This window comes from Centruroides vittatus, unplaced genomic scaffold, assembly GCF_030686945.1.
Source record: "Centruroides vittatus isolate TY-2023 unplaced genomic scaffold, ASM3068694v2 contig_1042, whole genome shotgun sequence".
Classification (NCBI taxonomy): domain Eukaryota; kingdom Metazoa; phylum Arthropoda; class Arachnida; order Scorpiones; family Buthidae; genus Centruroides; species Centruroides vittatus.
The window spans coordinates 635,296-648,425 of NW_027120674.1; the positions used below are offsets into that span (position 1 = coordinate 635,296).

Here is a 13,130-nt window from a genome sequence, read left to right on the forward strand (position 1 = left end):
CTTGAAATTCTATCGAATATAAGTTATAATTTACATTAGAGTATGTTCGATTTAATCATTATATTATGAATTAAAAAGAAACATCCACAAAAATACTGGATAAATATAGAACAAATTAATAAAATATTTTTAAAACGTCTTACTTTTTATTTCGTTGAGAATCTCCTGAATTAACAATAGTTTTGTTTGCAATAACCGCAAAAACATTGTTACATAAAACAATATTTTGTCCATTGTTAACAATTTTTGTTACCGTAGGAAGATTTGACATTTATTGGAAAATAAATTATAATCAACAATTCCAAATGATATTTCGAAAAATATTAAAAGTCATTCACTATAACAAATAAAAATTATTAAAAAAATTATTTTACAAAGTGCAAAATTTTTTTATCGTTAATAAACAGAGTAATAGCCTGATGGTCAATTGATTAGGATGGTTGCTTACACCTCTGGAGGACCCGGAATCGAGTCTGGAAGGGTCGCAAAACTCCAGGAATTCATCGGGGGTGATCCATCCGAATATGTCGGGCCATTCCTAAAAAAAGCCCTCTCTGTACCCAAAGGGCGGTAAGAATTTAATATATACGAGTATATATAGTGTTATTGTAGGTAAAGAGATGTTCAAAACTTTGTAGAAAGAAATATTAGGCAAATCTTAACCAATTTTGGCTATAAAATGACTCCCAAGACATTCTTCACAAATCTTGGAGATATTCACTTTGTCTTATCGTGCGTTACGTGTTAAAATCTTCTAATCCTCAATTCCATATCTCACATCTATAATTAAAATAAAATTATTGCGGTTCCTTTTTTAACTCCTGAAATTAGTTAGAAAACGTACGTAATACGCATACTCAAGACAGTATATATCAAATTTGGTTGAGATTTGCCTCAAGGTTTTTTCTACAGAGAGCTCCAAATGATACTCTTTTTATAATCACTTCGTATTTCACAAACGAATACCACAAACTCTAGGTAAAAGTGCTAAGCCTCGATGCTTTAAGGGGTTAATAAGTTTCATTTGCTTATAATTTCTCTTTTATTTCCGTCTCCACCCCCAAATTCTTGTTTTAAACCTTGAATTATTACAGATAACAGTTTCTCTTCATCTCATTACTTTACTAAGTCTTCAACCGCTTTATCTAATCGACAGATAATTTAAAGATAAACGAGCAATTATTTATTGTGCCATTGCAATGCTCTCCATCTCAAATTTGTGCTGTAGTGTCTTACCCCTGTACATACTTTTCCTTTAACAATAGAGTCGTGCTGGTGATCTATTAACTACTTTCAGGGGAAAAGATTTAAAACGTAATCATGTCACTTTTGGTTTATATCGGAAGTTCGTATATAGTTAATCGGAGCCTCCTGTTTCTATTGTTTCTATCTCTAGTATCGTATTTCATTCACCTAACTCCCTTCTCGAGATTAAAGAAAGGCAGACGGGCGGAGGGCAGTGGGAATTTATAGATGGGAAATTACGATCGCTGACGAACAAAGGTGGAAATAATTCCTGTGTATTTGCGAATAATTTCAACTTTTTGGCTAATGACGTAATTAGGGGAGGGTTTAAATCGTTTTTTGGTGACTGGTTAAAAAGGAGGAGGGAGAACAAAAAAGGGAAATTTTTGCTGTTGTAATAATAGGTTACTGGAGTCTTCCTATTTATCAATTTTTTAACATTGTAAATACTTCACCATATCTTGTAAGACATTTTAAAATATTTACATAGAATAGAAATGTTAAAACAATTGATATTATATCAACGTGAAGGGCACGTCTTTATCAAGCTCTTATCTCGATATAATCATCTTCGAGAAGGTAGCGATTACCTTGACAATAGATCTGGTTTATCGAGTTAATAGAATAATCTGAAACGCATGAATTATTTCACGTTTTATAATTCGATTTTATTAAAATTCATCGAAGGGAGTACGTTCTCTTCTTATTATTTAGCAGTTATTCGAATTAAAGATGACATTTGAGAATGTAACGATCACTTTTTTTTGTACTGTAGTGTAGTTTCATTTGACCCCTGACTCCCCTTGTATACAATGACGTACTTTTGGTAAATCCTTTCTCTTAATATGCATACCCCCGACATTGAAGATACGACTTAAAAAGTTCTGACAGATTCGCACGACTAGTAACTAGGCAATGTCTCGCCCACTTCCCTCCCTATCGTATGCCGTGTACTTTTTTGTGATTCCTCTCCCTCCTTTAAACTATACACGTAATTAATGTATGATCCCCAGTTTAAAAACATTTAAATTAATGAAATTCAAGTAAAGAAAATAATATTAAAAAATAAACTGAATATTATCATTTTATTGAGTTTATTAAATAAAATATCTTAGTTTCTAATTAACCGCTAGATGGAGGAAATCTTCATATTTGTTTTTATAATTGTCCGCTAGATGGAGGAAGAGCAAATTAGAGGAAGGAGTCGGCTGCATCTTTTGTAGGTAGTGTTAGAAGACAGGAACGTTTAGTTCAGTACTTGGTTCGCAAATAGAATCCATTTATACATTTATGGTGTTTCAGGTAAGTTATAGTGTTATAAATTCTTACTCTATTTAGTATATTTTGTTTACTGGCGAAGACACAAATAATTAATTGTAGCAATGGGCGTACACTATGCAGAGCATCTTCCTTATTAGTCACGTGTCTATCAGAATTTTTCCCGGTTGTTTTTTTATATTTATAACAATGTTCTTTTTCCCTTTAATATTTACTTATATTACTATAAGTTTCGGTCTGTTACAGTGATAGAAGTTGCTCTTAGGTGTTTTGTATAACATGAAAGCACAAATTACCTAAACGTAACTTCTACTGGTTGTAGTTACTACAGGCAATTATGTTGTCAATAATATAAATTTTAGGAATTTAATTAATTACTACGGAATGAAGTAAGTTACTCCGTATCTCATTGGAATTATTTTAAGGAATTTGGCTGCTCTGATATAAATTATTCATTAAATGACATTATAAACAAAATAGTTTCTTGTTGATTGATACATTTAGTATTGCTGTAATGCAGTTATTGAGTAATCAATATTTTGTGTAAAAGTAAGATGATTGATATTTATCACTTATCTGGATATGCAATTCTATAACAAATACGGTAGTTGAGTTGGAAAATGAATTTCTGTACATCATTTTTTGGAAATTAAAATTTACTTTATAGTAAAATTAATTTGAATACTCGAATTTAAAAAAATATATTACTACTATTTTAGTTTGTTAATTGCAGATAGTTTGCTAGTTATCTGCTGATAGCTTATTTAAAATATTTCATTTCACCTGTGAAATTAGAAAAATATTTTTGTATGCAGTATTTTCTACAATTCCGAATATTCTCTTTGGAGTTGAATTAATTCTCTATTAGATTGGTTATTATTTCGGTAGAAGAGCCCGTTAGGTTAAAGTGCATTAAGCATGGTAAAAAGGTAAGTAAATAAAAGTAAGATTAAAAAGAGTGAATGAGTTGCAGATAAAATGTTCTTAAACAAATAATTTAAAACTGATCGGTAGAAACTTGTTAGATAATTTCCACAGATACAAAATATCTAACTTAATTTTTTTTAGGTTTTTAAATATAATTATATTAGTACTTTAATGCTGTTTTGTAGGATTTTGCTTTCTGGCATGCAGTACAAAGAATTGGAGTATTTATATCAAGTATTTATTGGTTTTTCTATTTAGTAAATATAGGAAAACATCTTTTGGAATGCTTCATGGAACATTATGACAATATGACTTATTATGAATTTTAAAACAGAAACAAATATACATTGTAACATCTTAAAATGTGTGATAAAATAATAAAACATTATAGTACGGAAAGAAAAATACGTGGGATATGCACGTATGAGGTTAACTCGTTTCGGAGAAAAGATTTTGAATTCAAATAACGTGACTTCCGGTTTGTGTCGAAAATTTATATATAGTTAATTGGAGCCTCCTGTCCCCAGGCTTTTCATATCCGGTCTTGTCTTACGTCTAGACGGGTGGACGACGGTGGGAATTTATAGGTCTACAATTTTTTCAAATTGCAGCCCAATAAACTAGAAAACATCATTTTTAAGTTTAGTTCAATAACAATTTTGAAATGCATAACTGTTTAAAAGATAAAGTTTTATTTTTTGACAATTGAAATATAATAAAATTAAGAAGAGATGATATAAATTAAATGAAATATATTCATAAATGCTTTATAAAAAAAGTATAAACTTCGAGTTATTAAATATAGGCTAAAAACTGATTTGAAATTCTTATCAAATAAATATGCTTTGTTTAAATTATCAAAGCTTATTGCATTTTCAGATATTGGCATGAACAGTATTTTCACGCTATCTGAAACTCTAACCAACGTATATTATGATGATAAAACTTCATCAAAATTTCAAAATACTTATTTCACTTATCTGAGTTAATTTTCAATTATCAATATATAAAATTTTATTTTAAAATGCTAAGTTGTTTGAACTTTGATTTCAAAAAATATATATTTAACATTATAAAAGTTATAGGCAGCATTATTTTTAACCGTTGTTTTATTTGAGTTTAACCCTTCTAACTTCATGGTTGGTTGTACTTTACCCTTCAAAACACTAATCCAAACTGCAGTCACTCTACCTGTTTTATTTTAAAAAATTCACCAAAAATTGAATATTTATCATATACAAAAAACATCACACATTTATTACTTTATATATTTTTTGGCACAATAGTGTATAATTGTTTGGAGTAAAAGCTACTTATAAAATGTTAAATTAGGACCTAAATTTTTGATGTTATAAATTACTTTACTTTGACAAAAAAATAAAATTGTATGATTTTTTATTTGTTGTTGACACCAAGCCAACATGAGAGTTGTTTTGTACATGATGATATAAGATTTATGCATATTTATTTCTTTTGTGAACAAAATTACTATGTGAAACAGTCCATTTATAGTTTTCTGTCTCTTCGATAAACTCTCTTAGGTTAGTAGGACATTTCAGTATTTTTCGCTCGCTGCCTAAAATGAAACTGTAGAATAATAAAACACACTACACAAAGAAAATTGATTAGTGAACATAGTATTTAATTTGTTTGAGAAAATAAGTAAATAAAATTAAGATGAAAAATTAGAAAAATAATAAATTAATAAAATACATTATATATTATAATTACTTCATTGCTGTTCACTGCCTGTATCACCAAACACAAGTAAAATGACAGAATTTTTGATTAAAATTAAACATTTTTCAAAATGATGAAATATTGTCATTCTGTATGTTTCATCTGAAGCTGAACTGACAATATATTGTCACATTGGGTTAGAAAGGTTAAGAACAATACAAAAGATTTAATATTTTGTTTTTCTGTAGATTAAATTAGGCATGGGCAGCCTGTAGCGTTCTGTGACTTTTTCTATGCCTGCAAAATTCTTGAGACGAACTACAAATTATCTCTTAGTTAGCAATTGAACGTCAAGTGCTATCTACTAGATATCTCGTATGTTGCCTATCATATTTTGTAACAAGAACATATAACTGATTAGTGGGCATCAGGAATGAGAATAATGCATCAATTGGGCATTACAGAACAAACTAAAGAAATTTAAAATGTGATAAATTTTCTGTTTTGATTGATAGTACATTAAATATGAAAATGTATCTATCAAAGTGGTTAATCTGTGCTTGGAATATGAATGACAATCACAAAAAGAAACATTTATTGAAAAAAATTTAAAAACATTAAAAAATAAAATTTATTTATAGTACCCAAGTTAAACACACTGTATTTTTCATCATAGAGATGTAATGTAATACCATGTTTTTCCGAATATAAGACCAAGTCTTATATTAATTTTTGCTCCAAAAGATACAATAGCTGCATCTTATTTTCGGGGGATATCTTGTCCAAAGGCTTGGGTATTTATAAATACTTACCGTATTTTACGGACTATAAGATGCACTTTTTTCTTCGAAAAATTGCCTCCAAAATTCGGGTGCGTCTTATAGTCCGTAAAATATGGTAAATATAATTAATAATTAAAATAAATGACAATATAAATGTCAATAATAATTTTATATTTAAATGTATTGAATTTTAAATTATTAATATATATCTGTAACAGACATTAAATATGACTATCTGGCTGATGATCTTAACCGGGGCTTATTTTAGAAGTGGGACTTTGATTATGAGCATCCTGAAAAATAATGCTTTGACTTATTTTCTGGTTAGGTCTTATTTTTAGGGAAATCTGGTATATTGGTATGTTTGTTTTACAAACCTATGATCACTTTTTCTGATGTGTATTCTGTTTTTCCATGGCAGACATTCCAACACGCTGTTGGCCATACTGTGCTATAAAACTAATTCAGTATACAGCCTCTCTGTACACAATTTGCCACCAAAGGTCACATCTTGTATGGTTGTCAATTTGGTGAGCATCAATTGACGTGCCACACAAATCTCCTGCAAAGTAACGGGAGAGACCAAATCAACCAGTTGGAATTTACTGGTTTTTTTCAATCTGAAAAGTTTTTTTATAATATAAATTAATTTGAGGTTTATTTTAATGTTTTCCTAATAATCATGGTTGGGATTGGACCTAGGCAAACTAAACATATAGATGCCTAGAACTCTCAGTTTATCAACTTTCTTTGTTTGAATTTAAATGGTTGGTGAATAAAGTGAATAAGTCAATAAAATTTTGGGCTTTCATTTATTACCGATATCTGTAGAGTATGGATAGAAGCAAATATCTATATCAGATTGGTTGGAAAATTATTAATATTAGATTGTATCATTGCTAATCATAAGTAACTTAAGCAAAAGGTCATAATACTAAGTGATAAATTTGACAATTATGTAAAGTATGTATTGTACATACCCTTTACAAATGTAGAATTTGGCTTGATCTGGAAGTGAAATAGTTATATGGCTCTAGTAAAGAAAGATTGCCCATGCCTAGGTTAGATTATTTCCAAACCAAAATATACATCAATAAGTCCTGTAACACAATTTCTTCACTTAGAATCCATGTCAAACTTAACAGCTATATTGATTGGATTCTAAGTGAAGAAATGTGTATATCTATATATACATTTTGAATTTTAGGAATTTGAAATATTCTGAGAACTTTTAAAATGGAATGTTTTATAAATTGATTAGTTGTTCTAATACTTTAAAGTTAAATAATGATTGTTAATTGTAAGTATTTTGTCAAATTCTTTGACAAAGCTTGTCAAACTTTGGAATTAAAGATTGGAAGTATTAATGACTTTTGGTATTTAATTTCTCAAGTCATGATTTATCAGTTTGTGTGTTTTTTCTATGGGTAAATGATTTTTAATAAGTCGATAACTAAAAAATTTCAAAACTACAGTAGTAATTAGAAATTCAAATGAATCTGAATATTTAAAAACAACTTGTTAATTAAGTGAATAATTTTTTTCATTTACAGAATGTCAGAAAATACAGGAAATCCTTACTATGGAGGAGGATTTTCCTATCCTCATTCACCTCAGACTAATAATCAATTTCAAAATTCTGGAAATGTGTATCCATCAGGCACTCCTAATCAACCGTATCCATCAAATAATCCTAATCAACCGTATCCATCAAATAATCCTAATCAACCGTATCCATCAAATAATCCTAATCAACCGTATCCATCAAATAATCCTAATCAACCATATCCATCAGAAACAGTTAATAACTCAGGTAATAAATTTTTATTTTGGAAATAGTTTTATTACTTTTGTAGTTTACTTACATTTGTATTATTTATTGATATAGTATAATTTAATAGTAACTTTGAAAATTTGTGAAATTGCATATTAATATATATATAATTAAACACTGACAAATTAAAATAATTAGCTACAATATTTATTTGAATAAAAACTTAGAAAAGTTTGATTAAAAACTAATAAGCCATTACCAAAGTTATTTGTTAGGGTATGAAATCATATACAGTAATACCTTGATTTTCGTTGACTTCGGTTATCATCAGTTTTGGTTTTTGTCAATTTTTTTCCACAAAAAATTTCTCTGATTTCATTGCATTCCATGTGACCTCACTTCTAATTTTGCAAAAACAAAGGGCAACCCATGCGTTTTCCTGCTCAGTTTGGCAGTTTCTTGTTGTGTGAGCATTACCCCGTGCATCTAGCCAAACAATTCCATTGCTTTCCTTTTAGCTCCATCATGGAACCAAAGAAAGTTTCCAGCAGTTCTTCGAAGAAGGCCAGTAACACAATAGAGTTGAAGAAGGAAATATTGAAAAATACAAGAGCAACATTTAAGATTGCTGAAATTGGCCACTTTATATTTACATTAGTCTTTTATATTCATTTCATATTGTTTTTAGTATTAAACACTATTTATTCTCTATAAAATGTGTTTTTGGTATGTATTTTGGAGTGTCTAAAACGAATTAATTGGATTTACATTGATTCATATGGAAATAATTGCCCCGGTTTTGGATTTCGTCGATTGTTTTCTGACAGATTATCCACGAAAACAGAGATATCACTGTATGTTTTACAAGTCAAATGACATTTTAGATTGTTCAAATATAATAATAATGTTCCTTGTGACAAAGAAGACTGAACAACAAAATTTTGTTACAAGAAATCCTTGTTAGTTGGAAATTCCAGGGATAAAATAATCACAACTTCAAATTGAGTTTTGAATCATCCAACATTTACATATTTCTGTACACTATGTCAAATGCCATGTAACTGATGTAATTTATTAAACAAATGGAATGCAGTTATGTATACAGAATGATATTTGTTAATTAATCATAATATTGTAAATAAACTGCACGTAAATAGCATGTCTAGTAAATACCTCACAGATTGCCAGATAAGTTTTATAAAAAGTAAAGCAGAATTCCTTGAAATGTAGCCCATATTATTTTTAAAGTGGCCCAAAAAGTAAGTTGCCAAATATACTGTCCTAGAGCCCTACAAATATCCTTAATCTGCTACCTGTAGCTCAATCTTACAATTCTGAAAACTAGCTATATTTTATGAGATAAGAGAAAAAAGGGGTAGTCCATGTGCAAGATGACACCTGAAAAATGTGTTACTGTAAAAAGCAAAGCCATATTGACCAGATCAGAATTGTGTTTGTCTATTGTTTTCTTACAGTACACTTCTTACACTTTGATCTAAATGAACAAGTTAACATATGCATATCACAGTTTGGACAGAATTTTCACTTCAAATTTTGAAGTAGCCATATTTTGAACTAATCAAATTCCTTAATGTGTAAATTTCTACATCCCCAGCTGGGACAAAAATACAGTTATGAACTAATGGGATTTTGAACGATTTAAGTTCGAATTAACGAGGATTTCCTGTATTAGTTTTACATATCACTTGGAATATGCATAGGAGAAATGAGTATTGTTGACAATGCATACAAATATCAGATTATAACTAAGTAGGATAAATAAAGAGGATTTTCGTCAGAATGTTTATGGAAAATACTTGTTATAGTAAGTTTACTCAAATGTCTGCACAAAATACTTAATTTAGAAGATCAGCAAAATAAGTACAAAAATCTTAAACCAAAAATAAATATTTTAGAATTTAAGGAGACCTAATTACTGATGCTTGATCATTCTTTTAAATTATCAGAAAATAAGCACAAATGGCTGTTTTGACCCAAAGAGATGTTAATGATGAAAAATAAATTAATTCAAATCTATGTAATGAAATGCTTTATTAGATCTCAAATTCATACAAATATACTTGAATTGGTTTTGAACATTTTATGGAAAAGCTTTATAACAGCAAAAAGAAATTAGCATACTTTAATGTAACTATAAAGGGATAAAATTATATATACAGTGTTGCCTTGCACTTCAAATTTAATTCATTTCAGGACGCCATTTGAACTCCACTCAATTTTTTTTCCTATTAGAAATAATTGGAAGCAAGTTAATTCATTACCCTACCCTAAACAATACTCATTTTGATAAACTTGAAACCATAAACACATAATTTAAGGTAAAAATAACACAATTAAATGCACTAATAATAAATTAACATGAAAACAATAAATAAAATATGTAAATACCATTATAATAAAATGAAAATTACACTTACTGTTTACACCCTTGACTTTGGCATCTTAAACATGGCTGTCAGATGCAAAGCATGTATTGCATTCATGCTTTGCAGTAAGTTCCTTCATCTGAATCGTCGATATTACATCCTTCATCTTACTTGTTAGATTTTACTTCCACTTGCTTCTCGGATGCCATAGTTAATAAGTAAAGGTTATATTTATTGGATTGAACAAAGTTTTTGCATATTTTTGTGTTACTTAACATAGATGTGTTATCTAATTATAACAGTTGTGCAATTTAATACATTGCTAAATTTAGATTGTATTATTTGTTTAAAAGCTTATTTTATGCTTCCAGCACACTTTTTTTTCACTGTGTGCACAGTTCAAACTTTGAAGTATTGTTCAAACTCTAAAGTGATGTTTCATTGAATTTAGTCATTTGAAGTATTAGTGTATATAATTTGCTTATTATTCTATTTATAAGTATTTTATACAATTAAACTGTTACAATAAGTTAATTCAAAATTTTAATGTGATATTAAATGCTATTTACATAAGTCATACATATGTACTTAGTGATACAGTATTTAATGATAAATGGTTAATGAATTGCATAAATATTTATTCATTATAAATCATTTAAATGAAATCAAAAACAGCAGAGTTGTTATCATTTTTGTAAATAGTTCTGTTAAACATTGGATCATAACAAAAAAAATATAAATTTTATTTATATTTAAAACAGAATTATTGAATTTTTTTTTCTTCAGACTTTCTTCATTATGTTAATGTAATTTTTTTAAATTGTTTTAGGAAATGTATTTTTTTTATTTAAGCAAATGTGAATCTCTATTAATGAGGTTTATTTAATAACAAAAATACCATATTTAATAGATAATACACAAATCATCATAGATTTAATTAACAGGTCACTCTGTTAATGACTGGAAAATGCACTAAACGACTGAAGGAGAGCAAGACAGTTTTTAACACTTCTGAACTAATATTTATTTCATAGGTGTCTGCTACAGTTTAGCAGTACAAAAAGTAATAAACAAATTGATTTACACTTAAACAAATTATTACAAATTGTCAATTTTAAAGTTTACTCTTAAATCAGATAAGCTGTACTTTATTACTTGGGTAATTCATGTTTTAACACTTCAAAAAATTAGACCAATTGCCACGAAACTTGGCAGTCGGTCTAAAACTCGCACCGCAAAACTCGGCAGTTATGTTCGCATACTTCTAACTTAATGTCGTACGTTCCGCCATAAAATATCTTAGAAATTAAAATTGAATTACAAAAATCCATCTACATTTGCTATGCTGATTTACACTATTGGCAAAAAATTTAACAAAAAAATAAACTAAATATAATTATTAAAAAAGATAATTTTTAAAAATTCCATATACACTATACAGTATTATTTACTGTATATGGAATTATGTCCTATTTGTAATTTTTCGAATGAACAAATTTTATTTTCTTGCATCTGGCAGCACTGCCTTGCAATTATTGCAAACATTTGCACTGATTCGGGCATGACCTTGAATATTCGTCCTATGGACTATTCTATTTTGTGAACATACCCTACTCTCTACTAGTAAATAATTAGTTAGTTTTAATTTATATAAATTTCAATCTAATTTTTTTGTATCCGTCCATAAGACGACCCCGGATTTTGGGGGCCTTTTTTATGATTTAACTATCGTCTTATCTGCGGAAATATATGGTATATAATAATTAATAGAATCTTATAAATTCATAATATTAATACATAATTAAGAGCATATTTATAATAAAATTTAATTAAATTTAATAAATATTAAGTGATGTCATCTTAGTATTTATTAATTAGACAAATATTTTAAAACTACTTACCATTGTTTCTTAAAGGAATATTTCATTTACGTGTTATATATAATTTACTTAAAATTTAGTATAAGCAGATTTGTCTGTTAATAATTTATGCTTGTTTTCTTAAAACTAAATATTAATGTGCAATCATTCTGCAATTCTAATCATTTGCATATCGCACCTTGTTTTACGTATCCTGCAAGTTTCAAGATAATATGATTTCTTCATGGTTGTGCAATTTTCACAAATTGTAATGTATTATTAATTATATTTTAAATAGTAATCGTTGCTGACATCTGATATTTTTCTTGTGTAAATTATATGCTTTAAGATAAAGTACAATTTTTCAAGGCTTGGATTTTTTTGCAGTTACCACTCTTGCTGTATACATAAAGATTTTACTTTCATCAGCACTTCATGCACCTTGGCAAAGTCCAGCGCAACTTCAGATGTGCCATATTCTTCTTTTCCTTTCCGTCTCATATTCCCAAATGTCAAGTGCTTTTGCAGAAAACCAAATAAGAGAATTTTTTCATTTTTCTGTTTATGGGTTAAATATACTTCTTATGATATGACAGACGGCTCAATTTTTGATAAAGCAGCAGGCAATTCAGATAATGCTGCCTACACTTGCATTGCTTTTTAAATGAGTTCAAAAACTTATACTAAGATTGTCATGAATTCATAGTAGACAATTTATATATTAATATATAAAATAAGTAAAGCAGTTTTAGATTCATGTGATATTTAATTTTTTGCAGAAAATTTTCAACCATCTGCACCACCTCTAGACAAAATAGAAAAGGTTCCTGGATATGAAGGAGTTACTTTTGCAACAAGTAAATCTTTAGATAGTAACTTAGTTACAAATAAAGTATTACTAAAGTTTAAATTTATGGGTTAATTTTTTTTTAGCAACTTTACCTCCTCCAATTTATCCTGATCTTCCGAGCGTTCCTCCAGAACGTCAAGAAATTCAAAAGTAAGTTAACTAAAAATGAACTAAAGTCAAATGTCTCTAGTGACACAAATGCAATATAACATACAAATTTAATTTTTATTTGAAACTCATGGAAAGAATATGATGCTACAGTTGTTATTTTGCGAATTATTTAAAATTGTGATGCACTCGGAACCGATTACGGTGTGATAAACATCGAAAAAACAAATGTTTTCGAAC

The 13,130-nt window shown here is 28.4% G+C and overlaps 1 protein-coding gene across 1 annotated transcript in view; it reads left to right on the plus strand.

Moving 5' to 3' along the window:
• The first annotated feature begins 2,402 nt into the window (after positions 1–2,402).
• LOC136969993 (protein SSUH2 homolog) overlaps positions 2,403–13,130 on the plus strand; it is a 31,201-nt gene continuing 20,473 nt past the window's right edge. Inside the window, exons 1-4 of the mRNA XM_067264357.1 lie at positions 2,403–2,547; positions 7,466–7,725; positions 12,712–12,789; positions 12,866–12,932. Coding sequence (XP_067120458.1) covers positions 7,467–7,725; positions 12,712–12,789; positions 12,866–12,932 — 404 coding nt within the window. The 5' untranslated portion in view covers positions 2,403–2,547; position 7,466. The remainder of the gene's footprint in view (positions 2,548–7,465; positions 7,726–12,711; positions 12,790–12,865; positions 12,933–13,130) is intronic.